This window comes from Caretta caretta, chromosome 4 (genome assembly GCF_965140235.1).
Source record: "Caretta caretta isolate rCarCar2 chromosome 4, rCarCar1.hap1, whole genome shotgun sequence".
Classification (NCBI taxonomy): domain Eukaryota; kingdom Metazoa; phylum Chordata; order Testudines; family Cheloniidae; genus Caretta; species Caretta caretta.
In genome coordinates this window covers 103,501,266-103,526,604 of record NC_134209.1, presented here as the reverse complement: position 1 = coordinate 103,526,604, position 25,339 = coordinate 103,501,266, and the positions used below count along the sequence as shown (strand labels likewise).

Below are 25,339 nucleotides of genomic sequence, written 5' to 3'. Positions count from 1 at the left end.
TTGGATTTATCAGACTTCAGGTACCAGTTTATTGCATGCACATCTTTGGGTCCTGTATCTAGAGATTTATATGATTAATAATTTTAAATGGTACCTCTATGTACCGTCAGTGTTGTCGAGCAGCATATGACGCTGTCTCATATGGCATACAATTGAGATTGCCAATCTCAGGTCAGACTGGGGTATCTGCTCTGTTTTCTGGCAAACTGATGGTATATTCTATAATTAGATTTCACCAAGACAGTAACAAATGTGTGCTTTTGGATTACTATATTAATTTTACATGGAGCCACAAACAGGCTCGCCAGCCCCGTTTTACCACCCCAACAAACTGGACTTTGTGATGAAAGGTTATTAAACCAAAAATCACCTCATATTGGGTTACCCCCAGCCCCAAAAGCCCAGTCACTTACTCCAGGTCAATGGGTACTCTGGACATCACACCAAAGAGAACACTGACAGCTAATTTCTCTAGTAAACTAAAGGTTTATTAGCTAAGAAAAAGAAATGAGAGGTTAAAGCAGGTAAAATACAGGTGAGTCAAAGTTTGAGAGTCCAGTATGATAGCAGAGATGTAGTGATCTGCTAGTTTTCCTTAAGTGTCTCAGGGTTACCCATACTAACTTTGGGGGTTGCTGTCCAATTGCTCAGTATTCCACCATGTCAGAATCCATCAGGCCAGAGATGCAGGATCATTCCCTTAAAGTAGTATTTATAGATCCTGCTTGCAGAAGACATTCACCTACTTGAGTTTTGATGAGTAGCAATTGCAGATTGAGTCTGTGGATTTCCATTGTTGAATACAATGACCCTTGCTTTGAAGTTAGCATTTTATTTCCTGGCATTCACAAGTAGTTGGTTACAGTGATATTACTCTGAAACCTGTCATAATGCAATTGTCTGCCATTGCATTATAATCAGGATTGATAAGTGAAACAATGTAAGTATCATTCATTAGTATTCATGAAGTTCTAATGTCTGAATATACACACACTTTGATCTAGTGTTATTTAATTACAGGGATATATGTAATGTGATAGCAATCAGCAGGTTTATAAATAAGTGAAGACAATTCCATTAACATTCCTTTGACTAAACTACTACAGGCAACCTACTAGTCAGCATTACACAGGAAAACATAAGTATTCTATGGGAAAAATTTTCACCAATCTTTATATCAGTAGTTGATGGATATTGGGGTGCGGATTGTGCTTTGTATTTATGGTACAATTATTTTAAAGAAATGTTAAATTAAAACAAACTAAAACTGATGTGATTATATCTCTTTCTAGTTCCTGAGAGGTAGAATTAAATCTAAATAGCCCTTCAATATAGATTACTGCACTATTCAATCAGAGGGTTTTACCTCACATAAACTATTAATAGTTCCTTTCATTTTGAAATCAAAATTGGGTAGTAACTCAATTCTCATTGTAAGGTTAACAAACCAAGTTAACCTCACTTGAAGGCCTTTGCAGTAACCATTGTGAACAGCTTTTTTGTTTGTATTTTGAACTAAAGCTTCTCCAGACTTACTGTGTAATTTTCTTGACTTTAAAATTTTGCTAGAAAGAAGACCTGGCCTGGATCACAAATCATTTCAGACGATATGGCAGACCCTATCCGATGGGCCCGATATCGCTGGCAGCGTCTGGTATCCGCAGAAGGCAGGGATGGAAGCAGCAGCAGCTCCTCATGTGACAAGTGTTATCAATCATCCAAAGTGCCTAGCAGACATAGGATAGTTATACCATGTCTGGGACACTTTAAAGAAGAGTATGAAAAGGTATCAAAATTATATATGAACAACAGAATACGGACTACTAAATACACTTTATTCAACTTTCTACCACGGAATTTATTTGAACAGTTTTACAGGTAAAGGATTCTTGTGTGTAATTGTGGAAATTATTCGAATGTGGGTTTTTTTGTTTGTTTGTTTGAAATTCATGTGCTAATATCTACAAATTTGTTTTTATAAACTACTCTTCTCTCCTGAATTTAGCAATCAGTTCTGATAACTTTGTAGCAAGATACATTATCCCAAAACTGATACTCAAAAGAGGTATCTCTCCTCATTTGGTGTCATGTCCTTTCTTTCACCATTTCGGATCAGTTAGATCAGGGGTGGGGAACCTACGGCCCACAGGCTGGATCTGGAGTGTTGGTTAATTTCATCCGGCCTGCAGCGTCCATCCGCCCCTCCCCCCATGGGGCTGGAGCTGCAAGCATCAGCTTGCCCTGCTACAGGGGGAAGCCCTGAGCCTCAACCACCCCGGCGGGTGAGTGGTCTGCGATTGATTTTCTTCTGTGGGTCAATGGCCCATGACAGAAAAAAAGTTCCTCACTCCTGAGTTAGATGGTCCCTCCTCTTGGATCACTGACATAGAGCAGCATATGATAAGATTTCACCCCCATCCTGTTTGGCAGGTGTAGTGGTGGAGAAGAATGAGGTTGGTTCTCCTTTTCTTCAGCCACTCTATGAATTTGCATGGCGGCTGGCTTGAAAGGTGATGTTAAGAGGGTGGTGGGAGGACTCACTTGGGGAAGCAACATGGTGGCCTTGGGGGGTGTGTGTCTAAAAATGGGTTTTGTAAAACCAGCAAGGACACTGTCACAAGCCTTGCAATTGATGAGATTTTTGTTGGTCCACTCTAGCTTTAGTGGAAGAGATATGTAGAACATCTGTCATGTCCTCAGTCCAAGCCTCCTTAAGTCATCAAAGGGCTGGTACTCTAGTAATTTTTGCCTCTGTGGATACTCTTTGACCACAAAGCCTTGAGGGCTGTAGTTCAGCCAAAGTTTCTTGACCTGCTCTTGTTTCTAGATTGGGAGATTGCAGTTCTATCAGTGGCAAATTTGTTTAAATGGAGGGTGCAGACGTAGAACTTAAAAAAGATAAAAATGTGTTCTCTGTTTTCTGCATTGTCTGATCATCAGTTTGAAACAATCATCTCAGCAACTCTGTTGGTTGGAGAATGGAAACAGGGTTTGTGTCTCTTTTATTCTTAATTTTGTGGGGAGTGGATGAGTTACTGGTAGCTTCAGTCTCTGTGTGGTATACAATGGGAGACATGGAAGAGGATGTCTCAACACAAGAAAGGGAGCCAGAACAAGGAAAGTGGCATAAACATCTGAGAGAGGAGGGAATGCCCTGTGACGGATTCAGTTATAGAGACCCCCTTGGGCCTGTCACCTGATGTGCTGAGATTCCCTCTTAGCCCATTTTCCCTGCCAGCAAAAACACGCAAGTCTAAGCGTAAGACATTAAGAAACTGATTACAGGTAAAAATCTCACCCTCAGAGATATTCCAATAAGCTTCTTTCACAGGCTAGACTCCTTCCTAGTCTGGGCCCAATCCTTTCCTCTGGTACAGTCCTTGTTAGTTCCAGCAGACATCTTAGGTGGAAACTAGGGGTGTTCTCATGACTGGCAGCCACCTTTGTTCTGTTCCACTCCCTTTTATAGCTTTGGCACAAGGAGAGAATCTTTTGTCTCTCTGGGTCCCCTCCTTCTAAATGGAAAGCACCAGGTTTAAGATGGATTCCAGTATCGGGTGACATGTTCACATGTCCTGTGAGACCCCAGCCTCCATTCTTCCAGGGCTGGCCTGCAGGTACCCAGGAAGGTTTGTAAGTAAACAGCGCCATTTACAACCAATTGTCCTAGTCAATGGGAGCCGTCAAGATTCTAAACCACCATTAATGGCCCACACTTTGCATAATTACAATAGGACCTCAGAGTTATACTTCATATTTCTATCTTCAGATACAAGAATGATACATACCTACAAATAGGATGAATACACTCAGTAGATTATATGCTTTGTAATGATACCTTACAAGAGACCTCTTGCATAAACCATGTTCCAGTTACATCATATTCGCACTCGTAAGAATATTTCCATAAAACATTATGGAGAGTGCAACATCACACACCCTTCACATATAAATTCTTGACTGAAAATGTAGGAAGCCAGCTTTAACAGGTAAGAATTCCTGAGAAGATCTGACGTACTAGTGCAGGGGTCGGCAACCTTTCAGAAGTGAAGGAGTACTTGTGGCACCTTAGAGACTAACCAATTTATTTGAGCATGAGCTTTCGTGAGCTACAGCTCACTTATGAAGTGAGCTGTAGCTCACGAAAGTTCATGCTCAAATAAATTGGTTAGTCTCTAAGGTGCCACAAGTACTCCTTTTCTTTTTGCGAATACAGACTAACACGGCTGTTCCTCTGAAACCTTTCAGAAGTGGTGTGCCAAGTCTTAATTTATTCACTGTAATTTAAGGTTTTGCATGCAAGTAATACATTTTAACGTTTTTAGAAGGTCTCTCTCTATAAGTCTATATTCTATAACTAAACTATTGTTGTATGTAAAGTAAATAAGGTTTTAAAAACCTTTAAGAAGCTTCGTTTAAAATTAAATTTAAAATGCAGATCTTATCAGTTTAGCATGATCCTTGCTTTTCCTTGCTGAGTTTTCCAATGTCCCCCAGGAAGGCAGTGGGCTAAGCGGGCCGGCGGCCGGGACCCCAGACCAGCAGTGGGCTGAGCGGGGCCGGCGGCTGGGATCCCAGCTGGCAAGGGGCCAGCGGTCGGAACCCCAGACCGTCAGCAGAGTGCCACTGAAAATCAGCTTGTGTGCTACCTTGGGCATACGTGCCATAGGTTGCTGACCCCTGTACTAGTGGATCATGTGGAAACCTCTACCTAGGGCCCTACCAAATTCACGGTCTATTTTCATAAATGTCATGGTCATAGCATTTTTTAAATTTTGAACTTTATGGTTTCAGATATTTAATCTTAAAATGTCACAGAGTTGTAACAAAACATGAATATGTATTTAAAAACAGCAAAATATAAACCTGTAAAGTCTGTTAAGTCAGCATTTCTCAAACTGGGGGTCCCGACCCAAAAGCGGGTTGCAAAGCTATTGTAGGGGAGGTTGTGGTATTACCACCCTTCTGCGTTGCCTTCAGAACTTGTTGGCTGGAGAGCAGCAGCTGTTGGATGGGTGCTGAGCTCTGAAGGCAGTGTCACCACTGGGAGCAGCGCAGCCTTCAGAGCTAAGTGGCTAGAGATTAGTGGTTGCTGGCTGGGAACCCAGCTCTGAAGGCAGAGCCACTGCCAGCAGAAATAAGGGTGGCAATACCATACCATGTCAGCTCTACTTCTGTGCAGCTGCTGACAGTGACACTGCATTCAGACCTGGACACCTGGCCAGCAGCCGCTGCTCTCCGGTCACCCAGATCTGAGGGCAGTACAGAAGAAAGGGTGGCAATACTGAAACCCCTCTACAATCAGCTTGACCCTGTTGTTAGGGAGCCCCAGTTTGAGAAACATTGTGTACTTGTATATACTTTTACCATATAGTATAAAAGAGTGTAGTATAGGGTAAAAGTATACAGACGACCAGATTTCATGGGGGAGACAAGGTTTCATGGTCTGTGATGCGTTTTTCATGGCCGTGAATTTGGTAGGGCCTTAGCTATACCAAACATGTTTGGTTACGTTTGGAATATCAAAGATACAAATGGTGACTAATCTGTTGGTGTGTACAATATGCCCTATTGACCTGTTATTTCAGGACGTTTTACTCCATGAAAATATGTGTAAGTGCCTTGAATTTTCTTTATAGAAGTCCCTCTAACACTCTCAAAGAAGGTTATTGCTTTGATGGTTAAACAGTTAAATGCTGAAAGTGCTTCAACTCTTTCTGTATCCTTTGTTTATGGTAGTTTCTTGTTTACATCTTTCCACTTATCTAAGGCCAGAAATTGCTGGTGATCTGTATTTGTTTTCCCACTTGATTGAATATGTTACTGTAATAGCCTGTACCAAGGAAGGCTGCTAATGAAAGGTGTGTTGAAAAGTTGGAAGGTGAAGCTATAATTATGTAATTCTTCAATCGATGCAGAAGTGTTTCATGTTTTCTTTAAGTTAAATTCTGATGGTGTGGGCAGGGGGTGAGATTCATGATGCTTATTGCTTCTGTGTTTTGCCTCAACATTGACAATAGAAAATTTCTAAGTGATATTGGGTATGGCTGAAGCCGTTAAATGCTAAAATTGAGATGTTTGAGGTTTGCATGGAGATGACCTTTAAGGTAATGTGCTTGTGTTTCTATATAGGGTAATAGATCTTTTGCGGGAAATTTAATTAAAATTTGTTGGTGTGACCTCATCACTGAATATCTGAATAATGCTGAGATATGTGGACATAAGGCTTCCGCTAACATTTTAATAACTTTGGATATAAAAAGCACGGTGTCTTCTAATATGTTGATCTTTGCTGACAACTGCTAATTTTGTACAAAAATCAAGCTGAGAGATGTAGGAATGTTTGGCATTATGTTGCCTGTGAAAAGGAGTTATCATTTTGAAGCTCTGGTTGCATGGTAAGAACTCAGTTTAGTTTCTTGGTATTTAAGCTACATGAATGCCATGTCTCTTTCCAGCATGCAGCCTCTTACGCAACATAAAGCTCTGCATAAATGTTACTTCTAAAGTACGTAGAAACTTCTGCTTAACTCAGTTTGCTAGTGAACTGCAGGTCATTACATGTGTCACCTGCCTTTTACTCACCTCCTAAACTTCATTCCATTCCTAACTCCTGCATCTGTTTTTGTGTTTGTTTCAGAGCTGCCAATTTATATTTCCTATTTTTAGTTGTCCTGAACTGGGTTCCACTGGTGGAAGCCTTCCAGAAAGAAATTACCATGTTACCTCTAGTAGTTGTTCTCACAATTATTGCAGTTAAAGATGGCCTTGAGGATTACTCAAAATACAAATTAGATAAGCAGATAAACAACTTATTAACTAAAGTATACAGCAGGTAAGTGTTTGTCTGACTTTGTTATTGATGAATAATGTACAGTGTGTGTTATTAGTGTTAATATACAAAACAGTAAGTTTGAGGAACCTTAACAAAATTGGTTTCTGGATTGATCACTTGGCCACATTCTTATTTTGGTTTAAAAGTGACTTATTTCAGTCACACTGCTATTGTCGCACAATTTGGAACAGTTGTTAGTGTCTGTTAAACAGTCGCAGAACCAGAATATCAGGGATGTTGCGACCCAGGGTTATAATACAATGGCAGTTGGAAAAGTTTGCGTAACACCATTGTGAACCATGCTTTCCTTAAATTAATGCTGTTATGTTTCTAAATCAACTAGTAAAGAGTTCCCAAATAAGTGATGATAATAGGACCTGACCAGTTCCTTTCTTCACTTGGACATTGGCTACGAAGTTAGAGAGAAATCCTTGGTTTTTTCCGGATGCTGCCACAAGTTTCCTAGGTGACCTTTTCCACCTTAGTTTCCTCATCTGTAAAATAAGGATAATAGTTCAGACATACCTACCGTGAAAGGGTATTGTGAGGCTAAATTAATTAATAATTATCAAATGGAAAGTACTATGGACCACATTACTCTTGCTGTGTGATCATGCAGGGGTATAAGGAGCCCCATTATTCATTTGCTGTGATAGCTATTTCAGGGAGTAGCATGCAGGGAGAGCAAGTGGGCAGCTGAAGCATTGCAGAGAGGGAAGTAAGCTGCACCAAGAAACGGTGTGGCACAGTTTATTTCTCCCATGGAGGAAGCAGGGACTGGGTCTGTGCAGCCGCACACTGATGCTCACGCCTTGTCTTCACTTTGAAAATAAAGTGTTGTGTTTTTTTTAAATGTGTTGTCTAACACATGTTAAAATCCTAGTGTACGTATAAGACAAGTTATAGTTTCAACATGTGTTAGCTGATTGAAGTAAACCCTTGGCTCCCCCTAGTGTAGACATGGCCTCCCTCAGGGCAGATTGCAAAATTACAATCTAGCCCTATGTAAATGATGAGTATTATTTTGTGATTAATTCTCAGGATGAAAAATTTTAGTTCTCTGACATGTAGCATGCCCTATTGATTTTTTTTTTTTTTTTTGAGAGCTAGTTCCATAACAATATGAATAACCTGGAGAATGCTTTCTTAATGTAATCGCAAAGAAACAAAATTGCATCCAGTTCTGTAAATACAAATATCTCCTAGGTACAGCAACTTTCTGGGAGTCAAATTATTCAGCCAATTATGATTGGAGCCTGAAACAGGAATATAATTAAACTTTTAGAGAGCTGAAGTAATTTCTCTCCTTTCAAGTCCTGCATGTGTTAATGGTAGAAGGCTTGAGGGCAAAGTCTGTTCTTTTATGGTCTCATGTATTTATGCTGATAAACTGCAGGTCCCATGAATGCTACTGAAGTCTCAGTAGAGTGGAGCATCCAAATATTTGGGTTTCTGAATTCTCTTTGTGTTACTCAGACTAAATAAGTGTAGTTCCTGTCAGTGGGAATTTAATTTGCAAGTACTAATATTGCCTTGTGACTTTTTCTTTTTTAAAAAAATTAATAATGATCAATATAATGTGGGAATTTATTATTTTTGTAAGAATCTGTAAAATTTCTCCAGCTGTGCATGTAAAAGATGTATGTTTTTAATTGGTATGATTTAATTTTTTTCTTAGGGTCTTCTTCATAAACTAGATTGTTTTACTAGCTGCTATTCATTCTCCTGCCCCCTCCCCACCTTCAGCACGACTATCTGCGATACAGATAGCAAAATAGTGTATCGTGCCTATATGTACAAATAGCTTTAGAAGATGTATTTCAGGAAAATTAAAGCTAGTGATACATATGAATGTTTACTATGTATGAATTTATTATCCATAAGGTACATTTTTAATAAGAAAAATTCATTGATTTTCTGTGTAGATGCCTGTGTGTGTGGCACAGACATACATTAAAGTGCATTAACACTAAAACAAAAATGATTTCATGAGTTCCTAATGTAGTATTCTCTGGTAAACAAATTAAGAACCAATTCTTAAATGTACAGAATGTGTGATTCATCAGATAATGTAGACACCGATAGAGCTGTTGATGTTAATGGGCCCTCTAGAGTGAGGAGGCTTGAACATTCTAAGCAGGAGTGCCGTGAGATGTTAGCACATGGTGCCCACCTCCTTAGAAAGTTGTTAGCCAGTCATACTCGAGATTTCCTATGTCTCATTTCAGATATAGCATTACAACATTATTGGGAATGAGCAATGCATAAAGGTGGTAATTCAATTTTAACACCAGGAATGTTTTAGAATGCTTCAAATATACATTAATGTGGGTTTATTTATTTTCTACATCCATACTACAGTATTGATTTTGACTGCTTGGAAAACCCATGATAACGATCTTGAGAAGGAGGCAGGCATGTGACTTGCACTAATTTTATTTTTAGGCTAGCTTTAGCTTTTATAGTGTCCTACTCTTGGTTCTGTTGCACTTTGAAGGATATGAAGTCACCTGTGCTTAACTAGGGAAATCTGTCAGTACACCACTTACTTATGTTTCCTTTGTGGCATCTCCCTTTTAGGCTTGCACTTTTAAGGGGATGTTGTCAAATAGTTCAGGCTCCAAAAGTTTTAGTTACAAAACCTAATGTATGAAATATTTCTCTAATATTTTCTTTTTTATTGAAATTGGTTTTTTTATTTGCCTGCAACATTTTACTCAGCTAACAATTTGATCAATGCCAGTACATTAATCTGCCAGTCTGTACAAAAATAGTGCACTGGTTGGTCTCTTAGGCTCCATGTTAAATGGTAACAATACCTGACACCAGAAATGCCTTTTGTCCATTCACAATAAGACACAGAAGTGTCCCTACCACCAAGAAGGTTTGATCACTTGGCGCAATCATCACACTCCGTCTCCTTGCACCAGTGCATTCTGTACTGGTGCCCACAGTTCATCAGATGCTCATTGCTTACTCCTTACCTGAAATTCTAATCCTGTTGCATCAAAATAATGTTCACATTAACCATCTGTGATCATATAAAAGGAGGATTATGGTCTCAGGTAAGCACTGAACAGCAGAAGTAGGTGGAAAGAAGAAGAAGAAATAAGCATCAAAAACAATATTTTAAGGGCTTTCGTAATAAAGGGTGCTGCAAGGTGCTGAGAGCCCTAAACTCCTTCTTGACTTTACTTGGAGTTGCAAGATCTTTGCACCTTACAATGTTGACCTCAGCGCTATTCAAAAATACATAAATGCAAATGTTTTAAGTAGAATTATGTTCTAAATATTCAGTGATGTGCCAGCTAAATGTTTAAGATTTTGTGTACTTGCCTATCCAATTAAGAGACAAAAATTTGGGTTCTGGAGTCGCCGTCAGGAGAGAGAGAGGTGAAGATTTGACACTTGGTTTATATAATTTGGAAGTGTAATTCACATAGTGAGAGAATTTTAGATCACTACTTCTCCGTGGGAATAGAAATCATAGGACCAAATTCTGTCCTGAGTTTTACCCCAGTCAACCTCACAGAATGTGTTTTTATTCTCATGTAAGGTCTGGCCCTGATCCAGCAATTGATTGTGTTGTGGGTACACTCACCCTAAATTAGTAAACTGTCTCCCCAGCACTTTGGTGCATACTGATTTAGACTAACTAGTTTATAGTCAAAACAATAATCTTTTGTAGTTAATTAATTTGAGCTTGCAGCTTGTGGAATTTTTCATTTAGATTTTTATATATATTTCAGGAAAGAGAAGAAATACATAGATGAGTGCTGGAAAGATGTTAATGTCGGGGACTTCATTCGACTTTCATGTAATGAGATAATTCCTGCTGATATGGTGTTGTTATACTCTACTGATCCAGATGGGATCTGTCACATTGAAACAGCCAGCCTTGATGGAGAGACCAATCTGAAGCAGAGGCAGGTGGTGAGAGGATATGCAGAGCAGGTGACCATTGCACATTTCTAATCACTTTTAAGAAAACTGAGGTTTCAAGAATTTTATTTAAAAAATTATTTTAATAAAAATCTCTAGTTCATCTGCTTGGTTGTTGAGGTGGGGCTTGTCTACACCTGCATTGGAACCAAAATAACTAAATCAGTTTTAATTCACACCTTTGGTTATTTCACTGCAAATCTGTGTATGGTCACTAATTTCAGGGTAAGAGTGTCCTATTTCAAATCAATATAAGTCAGTAAAAAATTTCTTCGTCAGGTAAATGTCAGTGTGGATTCCGCTATAGGTCTGCCTTTGTGCCTCTATGCATGTGAGACTGGAGTCTTTTGAATAGCAGTGTCCATCAGCACTGTACGTGCTCGCTGTGCCTCCTTGTGCTCTTGTGCAAGGGCATAAAGGGAAGGGCATCCCCGACTCTCCCTCTGTTCCTTCTTACCACCTGTGGCAGCAAGATGTAACCTGGCAAGTGTCCATCAGACCTGCTGGTTCTCGGATTTGGCTAAATTATTTCAAACACTTCATAAAACCTTCCGAACCCTTCTGATTTTCTGACATACAACAGCCATGAACAATATCAGCCCATCTGGACTGAATATTGAACATCTCTTGAAGAGATCCCCTCATACACTCTTTCACCTACAAATCCCTTTATATGGCTTTGCAACATTGGTAGATTTGAAACCTGCAGGCCACAATCCCTGCCCATCCTGTGGTGGGATAATTCCATTGAAAAATTTGATGGGACTGTCAGGAGTCACATCAGATCCAGTCCAGACAGCCTGACCTTTGGAAGCTGCATTGTCCTATTCCACCGGGCGTGTTCTGTCATCCCATCGGACAGATGGACGCTAGAGATCATTGCCCCTTGCTACCCCATCCAGTTCTGTTCTCTATTTGCTATCCACTACCCTCCCGTCTCTCTTCAAGGACCCTTCTCACAAAAGCCTTTTACAGGTGGAAGTGGTCTTGTTGTTTGTTGCATCTAAGATCCATCGTAGAGATAGAGATACCACTGGAATTCAGGGGAGGAGGTTTGTACTCCTAGTATTTCCTTATCTGAAGAAGAATGGGGGAAGGAAAAGAGGAGGGTTGGTCCTTTCCTAGACCTGGGGAGACTCAGCAAATGAATGTTCAGGATGGTAGTGCTTGCCTCCCTCATCTCTCCAAGCTTAGGACAGTTTCATGGTTATGTACTTCCATGTCTCTACCCATCCAGCCCACAGGAAGTACCCAAGATTCACAGTGGGGCCCAACTATTATCAATACAGGGTTATGCTCCATAGCAGCAAGAGTATTCACAAAATGCCTGGCAGCAGTGGTAGTGTACTTATGGAGAATTCACACTTATCCATAACTGGCTGATCAGATGCAGGTTCCTGCAGATCTTGGCAGCCCTGTCATACATCCACTTCCTGTTCTCCAAACTAGGACTCCTTGTGAACTTGAAAAACTGTCACTGATTCCATTGCAGACAACTGAGTTCATAGGAGCTATGATTGACTCTTGGTGGTAAGAGGTTACCTGTCAGAGGACAGGTTCCAGTCCCTTCAGTCATTGGAAAGGGACTTAAGATCAAACCCAAGAACAATGGTGCATACATGTCTGAAGCTACTAGGCCATATATCAGTGTATACATATGTGACACTGTTAGCCAAGCTTCACCTGCAGCCCTTATACCAACCTCAGCCATAATTGTATTCTTCATTTAAGCATCATGTGATCAGAAGTCATGGTCCTGCTAAAGGTTTTACAGAACTCACTTGGTGGCTGTACTCAGAGAACATATGAAAGGCGTGCCGTTCTACCCCCTTCTCAATAATGACAATTGCCTGCAATGGCTTCAGTCTGCTTCAGAATCATGCTTATATCCTTGATTTGCAAATCAGGAATGGTGAGCAAAGTGCTAATTTCTGTAAAATATTTCACCCTTGTTAAAATATTACATGCTTGTCATGTCTGCTAGGTTTGATGCCAAGTTTGAGAGATCGTCTCCTCTTCTTCAATCTGTGTTTGACTAATGTGACATGTGTTGTTCATTCCAACCATAAGAATGGCTATACTGGGTCAGACCAAAAGTCCATCTAGACCAGTATCCTGTCTTCCGACAGTGGCCAATCCCAGGTGCCCCAGAGGGAATGAGCAGAACAGGTAATCATCAAGTGATCCATCCCCTGTCACCCATTCCCAGCTTCTGGCAAACAGAGGCTAGGGACTCCATCCCTGCCCATCCTGGTTAATAGCCATTGATGAACCTATCCTCCGAGAATTTATCTAGTTCTTTTTCTGTTCTCTCTGACAAATAAGTGACACTTTTGTTTTGAATATTTGCTAACTGTGCAGGTTAGCAGGATATAAACAGTTCCTTGGGCTTCGCAATAGTATTTCTGTGGATACTTTTTATAAGTAAACATAAAAATTAGAAAAAACAATATTAGAGGCAGAAAGCATTCAATACCCTTACAGCCAATCTTTAAAATTTGTACAAACAGATATTTAATGACTTTTCCTGTTTAGTATTGATTTGTTCAGATAACGCTTTAAGAGAAGACTAACCTTCTATATTAAGTTTGTCTTCTGCCCCCATAAACATCCCCATGGGGGCAGAAGGATCTGAACCTCCAGTGGAGATCCTGATTGCCAGTCCCCTGTAGTGGGGGGCGCGCACGCACACACACACACACAGAGAAACTGAGCGGGAATTGTGGCCAGGCCACTCTTTACGCCCTTGTATGGGAACGCAAGGAGATATAGGGCATGTGCACGGCTCCAGCTGACGCTGTTGTTCAAAAGTATCTGATCTTGTGTGCTTAAGGCACATGCACACCTTGAGTGGGATCCACACTGACTGCAACATCTAACAAACCACAATTCCTGTAGAACAAGTAACAATTTCTATTTAAATTAACTCTAAATAGGACACGCTTAATCTGCAGTAACTGTCTACATACAAAAAGAAAGGGAATACTAGTGACACCTTAGAGACTTACCAAATTATTTGAGTATAAGCTTTCGTGAGCTACAGCTCGCTTCATCGAAAAAGCTTATGATCAGATAAATTGGTTAGTCTCTAAGGTGCCACTAGTACTCCTTTTCTTTTTGCGAATACAGACTAACACGGCTGCTACTCTGAAACCTGTCTACATACAGACTCACACCAAAATAACTAAAGATATGAATTAAAACAGATTTAGTTAATTTGGTTCCAGTTTGTGGGTAGATGAGCCCTGATTTTCCACAGCCTTGTACCTTGTGGAATAACTTACTCCTGTGCAAAGTGAGTGTAAAATACTGCTGATCAGAATAGTAGCATTTTACAGCCACTTTGCACTCATAAGAACATAAGAGCTGCCATACTGGGTCAGACCAGTGGTTCATCTATCCCAGTATCCTGTCTGACAGTGGCCAGTACCAGAGCTCCAGGGAGAGTGTACAGAACAGGGTAATTTTGGAGTGATACACCCTAGTCTTCCACTCCCAGATTCTGACAGTCAAAAGTTTAGAGTTGCTCTGAGCGTGGCGTTATAGAATCATAGAATATAAGGGTTGGAAGGGACCCCAGAAGGTCATCTAGTCCAACCCCCTGCTCGAAGCAGGACCAATTCCCAGTTAAATCATCACAGCCAGGGCTTTGTCAAGCCTGACCTTAAAAACCTCTAAGGAAGGAGATTCTACCACCTCCCTAGGTAATGCATTCCAGTGTTTCACCACCCTCTTAGTGAAAAAGTTTTTCCTAATATCCAATCTAAACCTCCCCCACTGCAGCTTGAGACCATTACTCCTCGTTCTGTCATCTGATACCATTGAGAACAGTCTAGAGCCATCCTCTTTGGAACCCCCTTTCAGGTAGTTGAAAGCAGCTATCAAATCCCCCCTCATTCTTCTCTTCTGCAGGCTAAACAATCCCAGCTCCCTCAGCCTCTCCTCATAACTCATGTGTTCCAGACCCCTAATCATTTTTGTTGCCCTTCGCTGGACTCTCTCCAATTTATCCACATCCTTCTTGAAGTGTGGGGCCCAAAACTGGACACAGTACTCCAGATGAGGCCTCACCAATGTCGAATAGAGGGGAACGATCACGTCCCTCGATCTGCTCGCTATGCCCCTACTTATACATCCCAAAATGCCATTGGCCTTCTTGGCAACAAGGGCACACTGCTGACTCATATCCAGCTTCTCGTCCACTGTCACCCCTAGGTCCTTTTCCGCAGAACTGCTGCCTAGCCATTCGGTCCCTAGTCTGTAGCTGTGCATTGGGTTCTTCCGTCCTAATTGCAGGACCCTGCACTTATCCTTATTGAATCTCATCAGATTTCTTTTGGCCCAATCCTCCAATTTGTCTAGGTCCTTCTGTATCCTATCCCTCCCCTCCAGCGTATCTACCACTCCTCCCAGTTTAGTATCATCCGCAAATTTGCTGAGAGTGCAATCCACACCATCCTCCAGATCATTTATGAAGTTATTGAACAAAACCGGCCCCAGGACCGACCCTTGGGGCACTCCACTTGATACCGGCTGCCAACTAGACATGGAGCCATTGATAACTACCCGTTGAGCCCGACAATCTAGCCAGCTTTCTACCCACCTTGTAGTGCATTCATCCAGCCCATACTTCCTTAACTTGCTGACAAGAATACTGTGGGAGACCGTGTCAAAAGCTTTGCTAAAGTCAAGAAACAATACATCCACTGCTTTCCCTTCATCCACAGAACCAGTAATCTCATCATAGAAGGCGATTAGATTAGTCAGGCATGACCTTCCCTTGGTGAATCCATGCTGGCTGTTCCTGATCACTTTCCTCTCATGCAAGTGCTTCAGGATTGATTCTTTGAGGACCTGCTCCATGATTTTTCCAGGGACTGAAGTGAGGCTGACTGGCCTGTAGTTCCCAGGATCCTCCTTCTTCCCTTTTTTAAAGATTGGCACTACATTAGCCTTTTTCCAGTCATCCGGGACTTCCCCGGTTCGCCACAAGTTTTCAAAGATAATGGCTAATGGCTCTGCAATCACAGCCGCCAGTTCCTTCAGCACTCTCAGATGCAACTCGTCCGGCCCCATGGACTTGTGCACGTCCAGCTTTTCTAAATAGTCCCTAACCACCTCTATCTCCACAGAGGGCTGTCCATCTCTTCCCCATTTTGTGATGCCCAGCGTAGCAGTCTGGGAGCTGACCTTGTTAGTGAAAACAGAGGCAAAAAAAGCATTGAGTACATTAGCTTTTTCCACATCCTCTGTCACTAGGTTGCCTCCCTCATTCAGTAAGGGGCCCACACATTCCTTGGCTTTCTTCTTGTTGCCAACATACCTGAAGAAACCCTTCTTGTTACTCTTGACATCTCTGGCTAGCTGCAGCTCCAGGTGCGATTTGGCCCTCCTGATAACATTCCTACATGCCCGAGCAATATTTTTATACTCTTCCCTGGTCATATGTCCAACCTTCCACTTCTTGTAAGCTTCTTTTTTATGTTTAAGATCCGCTAAGATTTCACCATTAAGCCAAGCTGGTCGCCTGCCATATTTACTATTCTTTCGACTCATTGGGATGGTTTGTCCCTGTAACCTCAACAGGGATTCCTTGAAATACAGCCAGCTCTCCTGGACTCCTTTCCCCTTCAAGTTAGTCCCCCAGGGGATCCTGGCCATCCGTTCCCTGAGGGAGTCGAAGTCTGCTTTCCTGAAGTCCAGGGTCCGTATCGTGCTGCTTACCTTTCTTCCCTGTGTCAGGATCCTGAACTCAACCAACTCATGGTTATATCCCTGACCATCTTGGCTAATAGCCATTGATAGACCTATCCTCCAGGAACTTACCTAGTTTGCTTTTGTTTTGTTTTTTTGACAGGTTTCAGAGGAACAGCCGTGTTAGTCTGTATTTGCAAAAAGAAAAGGAGTACTTGTGGCACCTTAGAGACTAACCAATTTATTTGAGCATGAGCTTTCGTGAGCTACAGCTCACTTGGTTAGTCTCTAAGGTGCCACAAGTACTCCTTTTCGTTTTTTTTTTTGTTTTTTTTTAAATCCAGTTATAGTTTTGACTATCACAACATCCCAGGGCAATGAGTTCCTCAGATTAATTGAGCATTATGTGAAAAAGTGCTTCCTCATATTTGTATTAAACCTGTGCCTATTAATTTCATTGGTGACCCTATTTTTTTGCATTGTGTGAAACGGTAAATAACACTCGCTTCTCTGTTCACTTTGTCCACACCATTCATGATTTTATAGACCTCTATCATGTCTCCCCTTAGTTGTCTCTTTTCTAAGCTGAACAGCTCTAGTCTTTTTAATATCTCCTAATGTTGTGTAAATAAACAAGGAGCAGGGCAGAGGAGAAAGAAGCCCTATATATTTAATTATTTATATTTATAAATGACAAGAGGCGTCTATCAGAGGCTCTAGGCATTTCTGACAGTATGTCAAAATTAACAGCAGGCCAGCAAGGTATGTGTAAATAAGAAAATACCAAGCTTAGATTTCCTACGTTCGAACTCTGCCTGTGGATTTATATCTTAGCCTCAGGGTTGGCATCCTCTATCGATGGAAAGAAGTCTAATGTGAGAATTCAGGGTTCTTTGAAACCCTTAATTATGAAGAAGATATTTCAAATAAAACCCATGAGTTGTAGACTTTGAATTTGACAACCTGAGTCTAATACTCTTTCTTTAAAAAATAGCTGACATGTCAAGGAACTCTCTTGTAAAGCATTCTACTGAGAAAGCATTCTATTTCGATATCAGAGGCCAGATTTTCAAAGCTGCAGAATCTTCATGTATCCCATTAATTTCAGTTGGAATTGTGGGTTCTAAGTACTTCTGCAAAATAACATACACTTTTCCATAGTACTTGCCAACTTTCAGTCTTTTTTAAGAAGGGAATTTTCTCAAGGCAGTAACTGTTTGTTTGTTTGCCATTCTGTTGCTCAACTGCTCCTGCTTATTCATCACTTGTAGTTCTTGTTCTCTGCAATAATCATTTCTCTAGCACTAGTTAGGCTTTGTCTACACTAGAAAGTTTTACTGGCAAAACTTCCCTTCTGTTGGTATAGTCTACAGCCCGGTTGTGTCCATGAAGCATCAGCAGTTCATCTGATACATCCAGGGTTTTATGTTGGCTAGGCAATCTCTCCATTCATCTTGCATTCTGATTTATCAAAATACCTGCTTTTCCACGTTGCAATACTTGCTATTATGAACTACTGCAAAGTCTGAAACTGCTGCTGTGAATTAATAATTTTTGTAAGCTACATCACTCCTTGTCTGAATTTTATGTTCTTCCCTGTGAATATAGGTCTCTGAAATTGATCCAGAGAAGTTTTCAAGTAGAATAGAATGTGAAAGTCCTAACAATGACCTCAGTCGATTCCGTGGCTTTGTGTAAGTAGGCTTAGGGGGAATTTGCCATTTGTTACGGTAATTTGGCTCATTTGTTGAAGGCTTGTAATGTTTACTTTTTAAAACACCTTATATTTAAATCACATTGTCCGATTCTAGTTGCACCCTTAAGTTTGTGTGCATGGTTGAGAAGACCTGGAGCTCCAAAAACGCTTTCTGTACCAAAGCTTGTGAATGGCGGAGGCTCCTTGATTAATTTTTGTTAGAATGAAATTTTCAAGCGCCTAGTTTATATTGTAATTCACACTGGTACCTTCTTTTTTCAAAATGGCTCTCTTATTTGATTTTAATCATTTGTGATGCCTGCAATAATGCTTTCCCTAATACTCATTCTGGACCGTAGTCTGAATAGAGAGACAGTATTGTCTAATGGTGAAAGACTGGAACTGGGAACGAAGAGGCCTGTGCTCTATTCTTCAGGGTTAGTTTACCCTGCAAAGGCTTTGCCAATATAGCTATAGCAGAAAAGCCCTCTAGGGGAGACACAGCTTATGCCAGCAAAAGGAGTTTTTTGTCAATATAGTTAAACCAGCTCTTCAAATGACATAAGCTGTGCTAGCAAAAGAACTCCTGTTTCGGGTATAACTGGTATCTGCCTGAGGGGAGTGGTTGCCAGCCTAGCTAGGTTGGTTAAGAGTGTGGTATTTTTTCTTGTATTCTTTATGCTCCTAACCAACATGGCTAGACCAGCAAAACTCTGTAGTGTGGACCTGGCCTGACTCTGCCTCTCGCTTGCTGTGTGACCCTAGGCAACTTGCTTAACTTCCCTGGGATTCAGTTTTCCCATCTGTAAAATCTCCTTTGTAAAGAGTTTGTGACATCTGTGTGAAAAGCACAGTTTATGGTGCAAAATATTTTTTAATGCAAACTATTTTCATTTTAATTTTGAAACTCGCTGTTTCTATGGTGCCCCTTCTCTGCCCCCCATAGAATGGAGAATAAAAATTATAAATGAGAGAAAAGGAGGGAAAAACATAGATTGACTATCTATATTATAATTAACCTGCTTACAACACCGTTAATGTAGCATTCTGTCTCCTAGTATTGATAGGTCCTAACTGTGTATTAGCCACAACCTTGGTCCATTTGACAGCCTAGGATAGAGCGAGGCTGTAGAATATTTTGGGGACCCTGCTGTTAGGTCATTTCTGCACTACAAGGTGGGGATCATGTTTTAACAGCTGTCAAGAGGGGCCCAGGTTCTACTCTGGTTCCTAAGCACAGGTTTGATTGAGGCATAGCTGGGGCTGATACCATCAGAGTTCCTCCCCAGTATACACATGTAGTATGAATTGGGATGTGCTGGGTTGAAGTGTCTGCTTTCCATTCTTAGTGTTGGTCCTGAGATCGCTATGTTGCCCTTTTGTAGGATTTTCTTCTAATTATGCTGCTGCCAAACCGTTGACTTGTTAACTTGTGAAATCTCAGTATAAACCAAGAGAGCATGCGTGTCCAGATTTTCAAAAGAGATCAATATGTTCGGTGCTGAGCTTTGTTGAAAATCTGTACGTGTCACAATGGGAGTTGCTGGGTACTGGGCGAAAATCTGCCCCAAGGTGCTTTTGAGGCTTGGTTGCTATAGATTCTGTGGGAGGCTCCGGCACACCTGTTAAGTAATGCACTGTGTTTGCAGTGAACATTCAAACAAGGAGCGAGTGGGCCTGAGTAGAGAGAACTTGCTGTTACGAGGATGCACAATCAGAAACACAGAAGCCGTTGTGGGCATTGTGGTGTATGCAGGTTAGTGGACCGGGGGCTTGCACTGATTTTCATGCAAACGTGAGTTCTTCACGATTTCCTTTTTAAGTTGTATTTACCTGATTTGAGAAACAGTACGGTTCAGGCACTGGTAAATGGGAAATAGAGCCGTTTACCTTTAGATTGCCACTTTCAGTCTAGCACTGGGGAGTAGTATCTGGAAGCATCGCTAATGGCTGTTCAGTAGGCTATGTGAAATAAACTGGTTTCTGTCTTAGAGCTTTATGCTGCTGTAATATGTGAGCACAGATAAGTGATCTCAGTTCAGTTCCATGTGAACGCGTCCCCCCTCCCCACCCTCTCCACAATTAGCACTGATTAGTAGTTGCCTCAAAATAGAGTCCAAAGAATGTGATCGGCATATTGAGACTGATGCCATGTCCTTCTGTTTCAGGATTGAGGTTGTGCTGTTATTGCCTGTCCTGTGTGTATTCTTTGACAAAGGACAAGTCTCCAGAGCAATCAGTCTGGCCCCTTTAGCAAGCACTACAGTTCATATTTAGAAAGTAATAACCCACCTTGAAGTGCAACTTCTGTTAGAAAGAATGGAAAAGTATACAGGGGGCCAAACAAAACAGAAGCTTTTCTTCTTAGAGCAGAATTAACCGATGCATTGTATTGGCAGATAATTGCTTTGCTTAAGTTTAGAACTCCAGTCCAAATACTAATTAACACATGCATCCAATTTTCTCAGTCTTTCAGGGATGTATTTGAGTTTTGGTTTGAATATCTGCCATAGAAGGAAAATTAAACATTTATTGTGTGTTACAGGTCATGAAACCAAAGCAATGCTGAATAACAGCGGCCCTCGTTACAAACGCAGTAAATTGGAAAGGAGAGTGAACACTGATGTCCTTTGGTGTGTTCTGCTTCTGATTTTAATGTGTTTAATTGGTGCTTTAGGTAAGTAAAGTGTAAGGATCTGCAAAGTAGTATTTTTGTTTGTTTGTTTGTCTCATCCACCCCCTTTTTCTCTGCAAGTTTTTAGTGCTTTATTTTTGAGGTTGTCAGTGCGATGGGATCTAGGAATAAAATAATAGTCTGACTCTTTCAGGAAGCATACTCTTTGCCCAACAGGAACTGAGTTAAGAATGAAGAGTGATCTGAAATAAATTAATATCAACTAGCTAAATTTCTTGTATACCTAGTAGGCCTAGGCCAGGGGTGGGAAAACTATGGGCTGGATCTGGCCCCTCAGGGCTTTGGATCCGGCCAGTGGGATTGCCACCCCCATGGTGCCATGGGCTCTGGGAAGCAGCCAGCACCATGTCCCTGCGGCCCCCTCCGTGCGCTGCCCTTGCTTGTGGGTACCTCCCCCGAAGCTCCCATTGGCCGGGAACGGGGAACTGCAGCCAATGGGAGCTTCGGGGGAGGTACCCACAGGCAAGGGCAGTGCGCGGAGCTCTTTTGCCTTCCCTCCCGCAGGGACCACAGGGACGTGGTGCCAGCCGCTTCCCAGGGCGGTGCAGGGTGGGGCCAGGGCCAGGGAAGGCAGGCAGGGAGCCTGCCCTGGCCCCAATGCATGCCGCTGCCACCCCGGAGCCACTCCAGGTAAGCGGTGCTGGGCCGAAGCCTGAACGCCTCCTGCAACCCAACTCCCTGCCCTGAGCCCCCTGCTGCACCCCACACTCCTTCTGCACCCCAACCCCCTTCTCTGAGCCCCTTCATACACACCACACCCCTCCTCTGCCCCAACCCCTTGCCCAGAGTCCCTTCCTGCACACCGCACTCTCTTCCACACCCTGTACCCCAACCCCCTGTCCCAGCCCTCCTTGCAATTTCCCCACTCGGATGTGGCCCTTGGGCCTAACGATTTGCCGACCCCTGGCCTAGGCATTGAAAGTTGAAGATTGAGGCTTATCTGTGCTATGAAATGTGCCACCGTTTTCAGGAAATCTTAAAAACAGTTTTTAACTCCCACAGTTACACTGCCTGTATGGATGAGGTACTGGTGTCTAGCTCACTTCTGGGTGCAATTTAAAGTGGTTCCATAAATAGTTTAGGTCCCAAGCTCCTCAAAAGCTGCCTCTCTCCTTGTGTGATACTTCATCAGCTGAGCTGCATACAGTGCTTAAGTTCACAGTCTCTTGTTCCGTTCAGAGAGGCCTGGAGGAAGGATATTCTCAGTGAAAGGCCTTCAACTTGGGATCGTGCTTCCCCAGCTGGTCTTCCATTGACCTTACTGGTAACGCTGCAAAGCTCATATTTCCTCCTAAGTCCTTTTCTGGGAAAAAAGGCTGACAGGATGGTATTGGATGGAGAGTCTAAGTTTGCATGGGTTTTGGGGGAGTTTATATTTTGGACATTGGTTAAATTTAATACTTGCACTCAGCTGCCTGTACATTTTATTATCCAAATAAGCCAGTTTGTAAAAAATTTACTGAAACACTTGAGACGCTCTTAGTCCTGGAGTACATTGGTGGTACAAGTTTTTAAGGTTGGATTTTTAAAACCATTTTCTCACAGCCAGTGTTGTAATTGAGGCAGGACCTACTTTTTGCCCTCATTGTGCATATTAAGTAGCCTGGATAAGCCACGGTTTACAAGCTAGAGGTGTTGCCCACACAAGCTCCTGGGAGGTACTTCATTGTTGGTATTTTCCAGAAATAAAAGAAAAATCCTTTGAAGCTTATATTAACTGTATCTTTCTAACATTCCCATTGGATTGTGGATGAGTAGTTAAATAAATAATCAAAGTGCTACTTGCCCCTGCTCTTCATGCAATCCTATGGCAACCTTCATTCATGAATTAGAATAGGCAAAGTGAGAGGAGGAGTTTGTTTTGATTAACTCTTTCTTGAGAAAAACCAAAAAGCTGAAGTCTAGTTGTTGTTAGGCACCAGGCTTTAAACCTCTTCCAGTTTTTGTTCAGCTTGACACTAAACTATGGGCCAGTGTATGTACTACTAACTCTTTTTTTTTCTTTCTTTCTTTTTTTTTTTAAAGGTCATGGAATTTGGTTAAGTAGCTATTCGGAGATGCCTCTTTTTAATGTCCCTGAGCCCAGTGGAAAATCCACTCCACCAGCATTAGCAGGGTTTTATATGTTTTGGACAATGATCATTTTATTACAGGTAACTTCACCTTAAACAGAATGGGCCAGATTCTGCTCTCATTTACGCTCGTGTATATCTGGAGTAACTCTTTTGACTTCAGTGAAGTTACTTTTATTTACACAGGTGTAACTGGATCAGAATTTGGTTTCATAATCATCAGATTATCTAGCTGCATGTAATCCACTCATTTTATTTTGTCAGGTCTTGATCCCGATTTCTCTCTATGTTTCAATCGAAGTTGTCAAATTGGGACAAATCTATTTAATTCAGAATGATATTGACTTGTACCATGAGAAAACTGACTCCACTATTCAGTGTCGAGCGCTGAATATCGCTGAAGACTTAGGTCAAATCCAGTATATCTTCTCTGACAAGACCGGAACCCTCACTGAGAACAAAATGGTTTTCCGGAGATGCAGCATTGCAGGACAGGAATATTGCCATGAGGAGAATGGTAAGGAATGAAATATTAAGGCAACATTCATACCTTCTTTATTCTTGCAGAAGTTGAAAGGTTTGATAGGGTAGAGTGCATGTCAAGTCCATTTGGCAGACCCATGCACAGTAGCATGGAGAAGCGGGAATGCAGGCTAACCCTATTAGCAACAGTGCTTCTGCCCTATGTGTGAACTGTGGAGTGTTATCCATGCATTGCCTTCTGTGCTAAGAATCTTGAGAACTGTGGTGAGTGAGCTAGTATGCAGATAGTTATGTTTCTATTCACTGTGCTGGAGAGAAACTTTTTTCTTTTTTTTTTTTTTTTTTTTTTTTTTCTTAACTCTGGCTGACTGAACTTCACTGGAATTCAATCACTGCGCTCTGCCTCTCTCCATGAAATTTTGGAAACTCTGTCACTGGGAAACTGCAAATAATCTTGCCTCTTTTTTTTAAGTAGTGAGCCAGGCATAATATCTTCACAGTATTTTAGGGTGCAGCTCATCATCCAGTTCATCACCATGGTAGAGACATGAAAATATCCTTCCTCATTCCATGGAGCATTGTTTTAGGCCTCAATTCAGCATGTGGGTATTTAAAAGCACAAGTAGTCCCACTGAAATTGTATGCTTAAATTTAGCCACATACTTATATGTTTTGCTGTGTCAAGGCCTTAGTGACTTCACTAATGTTAGTGCACAAACAAATTCATCTGCACGCATAGCAGATATGTAGTAATTTGATGAACTGACATTCAACTAGCAAAGACCTGCACTTCTATTCTAGCATGCTTTGTTTAGAATGCCTGTAAACTGGCATATCACAAATAGGTGGAAGTATTATTAACTTAAATTTAGAAACCCATGTACTGAGTTATGAACGCTCTGTGTCCTATATATGAGTGACATTCAGTATCTAGCTCTCAGTAGCCTATTAATTGCCCACTGGGAGTCAAGTTTTTTTATTAGTGGCTTTGTATTTTTAAAAATGCATAAACAAACGATAGGATGCAACTCTAGACATAGGAGGAAGTTATATACAACATCACAGACTTTTCCACTTCATTTGATCATTGGTTAATTTAGCTGTCTGGCTAAGTTGGATCAAAAATACAGAAATCTAATATATTTCAATCACTTTGTGCAGGTACTATTAGGTACTATTAGGTACTGCTCACTGCAGAAATCTGCCATTTAATCAGTAGGCAAGGCCAATGTTCCTTACTTGATCAAAGAGGATTGAACCAAAGTGAGATCATGATAATACATCCTTAGTAAAACTAGTGGTATTCACAATATAGTGTTTACTATTGCTGTGATTGATGTAACAAGAAAAGGAGTACTTGTGGCACCTTAGACTAACAAATTTATTTGAGCATAAGCTTTCGTGAGCTACAGCTCACTTCATCGGATGCATTCAGTGGAAAATACAGTGGGGAGATTTATATACACAGAGAACATGAAACAATGGGTGTTACCATACACACTGTAACCAGAGTGATCACTTAGGTGAGCTGTTACCAGCAAGAGAGCTGCGGGGGGGGGGGATTATCACTTTTGTAGTGATAATCAAGGTGGGCCATTTCCAGCAGTTGACAAGAACGTCTGAGGAACGGGGGGGGGGGGGGGGATATAAACATGGGGAAATAGTTTTACTTTGTGTTATGACCCATCCACTCCCAGTCTCTATTCAAGCCTAAGTTAATTGTATCCAGTTTGCAAATTAATTCCAATTCAGCAGTCTCTCATTGGAGTCTGTTTTTGAAGGTTTTTTGTTGAAGTATTGCCACTTTTAGGTCTGTAATCGAGTGACCAGAGAGACTGAAGTGTTCTCCATTTGGTTTTTGAATGTTACAATTCTTGACGTCGGATTTATATCTATTTATTCTTTTACGTAGAGACTGTCCA

General features: G+C 41.4%; 1 protein-coding gene across 7 annotated transcripts in view; it reads left to right on the top strand.

Annotated features, from left to right (window-relative positions):
- The window catches only part of ATP10D (ATPase phospholipid transporting 10D (putative)), a 118,174-nt gene that overhangs the window by 63,073 nt on the left and 29,762 nt on the right, over positions 1-25,339 (top strand). For all 7 annotated transcript variants that reach the window (XR_007356427.2, XM_048848397.2, XM_048848392.2 and 4 more), the window contains 8 exons: positions 1,570-1,878; positions 6,641-6,835; positions 10,585-10,789; positions 18,080-18,165; positions 19,817-19,923; positions 20,713-20,844; positions 22,888-23,015; positions 23,199-23,451. Coding sequence is in view for 6 of the 7 variants with exons in the window: in XM_048848392.2 (XP_048704349.2) it covers positions 1,570-1,878; positions 6,641-6,835; positions 10,585-10,789; positions 18,080-18,165; positions 19,817-19,923; positions 20,713-20,844; positions 22,888-23,015; positions 23,199-23,451 (1,415 nt within the window). In the remaining variant the exon portion in view is untranslated. The remainder of the gene's footprint in view (positions 1-1,569; positions 1,879-6,640; positions 6,836-10,584; positions 10,790-18,079; positions 18,166-19,816; positions 19,924-20,712; positions 20,845-22,887; positions 23,016-23,198; positions 23,452-25,339) is intronic.